Below are 3107 nucleotides of genomic sequence, written 5' to 3'. Positions count from 1 at the left end.
AAAATTAATAGCTCTTTGGAAAAATTTCTCTTATGAAAAAAATATAAAAAGGTAAAATCCTTCATCTTATTAAAAAAATACAAAAAGAATTAAATAAGTCATTAACTTGCATTTTAAGCTCTGTTAGAAAATATTTACCCCCAAAAAAAAAAAAAAAGCTCTGTTAGAAAATATTATTAAAAGAAAATGATAAATCGTTGAGCTTCAACTTTTAAAATAAATTATAATTCGGCTTAAATAAAATAATTGGTTTTAAGGTTAAAAACACGGACAAGTTATTTAAATTTTGGGCTTGCATCCTATGTATGAAACCAAAATTTATAACTAATTAATTAGTCCACATGTAAAAAAGACTGGAATTTGAAAACTTTTTTATGATTACAATTACAAATTAGTAATTACCGACAGTTTTTTTTTTTTCTTAAATTTTTTTGGGGCCCGTCAGAATTAAAATTACTAACACCTTGGACTAATAATCGCTACCTTAATTTTGGCCTCTTATTTTTTTATTTTTTTATTTTTCGCTTTTCTGTTTTTCATTTTTCCTTGACGTGGATTAGGTAGCGTAACACACATGTTCTATTTTAGATATTTTTTTACACGGAAATTTTAAAAAGACCTAAATAGATTATTGGCCACAAACTGATGAAGTTAAAAGATATTATATATAATCTTTGTCGTTTACCTGTAACATAATTGGCAAGAGACTCTCCATTATCTCCACAGCACAATCCTTCTCTTGAAAACTTTAAAGAATTTCTGGCTTTTCCAACTGATTAACAAATTATGGAAGCAGTCGTCTCTAGCATTGCTGAAGGGATAGTTTGGAGATTGGGCTCTGAAGCTGTACGAGAAATTGCATTGCTTTGGGGTGTAAATGAAGAGCTTATGGGACTTGAAGAGACCATTTCAACCATCAAAGCTGTACTTGCTGATGCAGAGAAGAAGCAGATCCATAACGATCAAGTCAAAACATGGCTTGGTAGACTTGAAGATGTTGTCTATGAAGCTGTTGACCTGGTGGATGGAGTTTTCACTGAAGCTTTGCGACGCCAAGTGATGACCAGTAACACTAACATAGCCATGCAGGTATGCACCTTCTTCTCGACCTCGAATGAACTTGTATTTCGACACAAGATGAGTAAAAAAATAGAGTCTCTTAAGAAGAAACTAGCTGTGATTAAAGATGATAGACAATTTCATTTGGAAGAGCACCACGGAGAGGCTCAAGCAGTGTATAATAGAGTGTCAAGGGATACTCACTCGTTTGTCTCTAAAGGAGAAGTGGTTATTGGGAGGGAGGGTGATAGAATTAAAATCCTTCAACTTTTGTTGGATATGAAATCTGACCATGAGAATGTATCAATTGTTAATATAGTGGGTCTTGGTGGACTAGGAAAAACCACACTTGCTCAACTTGTGTTCAATGATGAAAAAGTCGAAAAATATTTTGATCTTAAAATGTGGGTGTGTATCTCTGATGCAGACTTTGACGTGAGATTGCTTGTTCAGAAAATTATTAAATCTATATCTAATAATAAGAAGGTAGAAAATTGTGAGATGGAGTTATTGCAAAAGTCTCTTCGAGAAAAAATAAGTGGAAAGCGATATCTCCTTGGTCTTGATGATTTGTGGAATAAGAATCGTGAATTATGGTTGAAGTTGAAAGATTTATTGTTAAGTGGCATAGATGGGAGCAGAATAATTGTAACTACCCAGAGCATGGTGGTTGCAAGGATTACAAAGACCACATTAGAACCATATCTTTTAAGGAAATCTTGATGATAATGAGTCTTGGTCTTTGTTTCGAAAAATGGCATTTAAGGATGGACAAGAGCCAAACAACTTCAACATCATCCAAATTGGAAAGGAGATTGTCAAAAAATGCAAAGGATTTCCTCTTTCCATAAGAACCATAGGAAGGATGTTGTATTCTAAAGATCGAGAAATCGAGGCATGTTATGCAACCCAAAAGTCTTGAGAGAAGGGAACTGATCCAATGGTGGCAGAATTTGGCATTTGATACAGCTTGGTAAAGAAAAGCTTACAAGCTGTTTAAGAGAGGGAACCCAACTCGACAACCTCACACCCCCATAATCTTCTAACCGCAAGCTTTTTAGATTTGGGAGTGGCTAGAATTTCTCCAATGTCATTTCATCCTCGACACTGCTAGTACTTTCCATGGCGGCTTCAAGATATTTTCTATCATCTGGTGAAGACCAATCTAACATTAATGATTGAAGATATGGTTTTTCCGTCAAATTTGCTACCGTGCCATCTGTTATTCCATGTCTTAAAATGTGGAGATCTCTTTGACTTTTAAGAGGCATTTGTTCCTTTAGCTCAGCAACATGATCACTGCTTCTATGCCTCAAGCTTGTCCTTTTACTCAACACAAAAAAATATGATAATGTTTGAAGATCAGTTAACTGTCCCAGCCCACTTGGCATATAAGTCAAATTGCTCACCCCCAAAACTCAAAGTGCCTGAGGTTTACTAATTTTTTCATATCTCTTGGAAATTCTTTGGATTCATCCAACCAGGAGAGATTCAGAGTCTGCAAGTTCTGTAACTTGGTAATAGAATTAGGCAATGCCTTGATTTTTGTATAAGAAAGATCGAGATACCTTAGATGCTTCAATTTTCCAATGGAATTTGGCAATGACTTTATCCCTGAACTATGAAGATCCAATGTATGTAATAACTTGAATTTCGAAACAATTCCATTGGATAATTCCAAACCTTCTCTCAATATATTACCTTCACATTTTTGGCTAGGCAAAAGAACTGTTCCGATACTATTTGCTGTTTGACACAGAGAATTTGGAATCTGCTGGGATGATTTTAAGGAAAAATTGAATGACAAATGACGAGCTCTTCTGTAAATATCTTTTCCATTTGATGGTAACAAGGCATACTTTACTCCAGCTACTTGTAGTGCAAGATCATGCATGAGATAGTGCATTTTATAATAATTTATATTACCAAACTCATCTTCTTCCACTTCTTGAAAAAACGATCTCCAATATAATTCCATAAAATATTTACAGCCCATATTTTTGTGGTTCTTTGACCACTTTAGAGAAGAAATGTGAGAAGAAAAATAA

General features: G+C 34.3%; 1 protein-coding gene across 1 annotated transcript; it reads left to right on the top strand.

The window, feature by feature from the left end:
• The first annotated feature begins 257 nt into the window (after positions 1 to 257).
• On the top strand, positions 258 to 2765 carry LOC107432165 (disease resistance protein RGA2-like). Its single transcript, XM_016043239.4, has one exon. It carries the CDS (start codon positions 787 to 789, stop codon positions 1780 to 1782), a length of 996 nt encoding a protein of 331 aa, XP_015898725.3. The 5' UTR covers positions 258 to 786; the 3' UTR covers positions 1783 to 2765.
• The last annotated feature ends 342 nt before the right edge of the window (positions 2766 to 3107 follow it).

This window comes from Ziziphus jujuba, chromosome 10 (assembly GCF_031755915.1).
Source record: "Ziziphus jujuba cultivar Dongzao chromosome 10, ASM3175591v1".
Taxonomy (NCBI): Eukaryota; Viridiplantae; Streptophyta; class Magnoliopsida; order Rosales; family Rhamnaceae; genus Ziziphus; species Ziziphus jujuba.
Note: the sequence above shows the minus strand (reverse complement) of the source record. Positions and strands in the feature narration are given on the sequence as shown.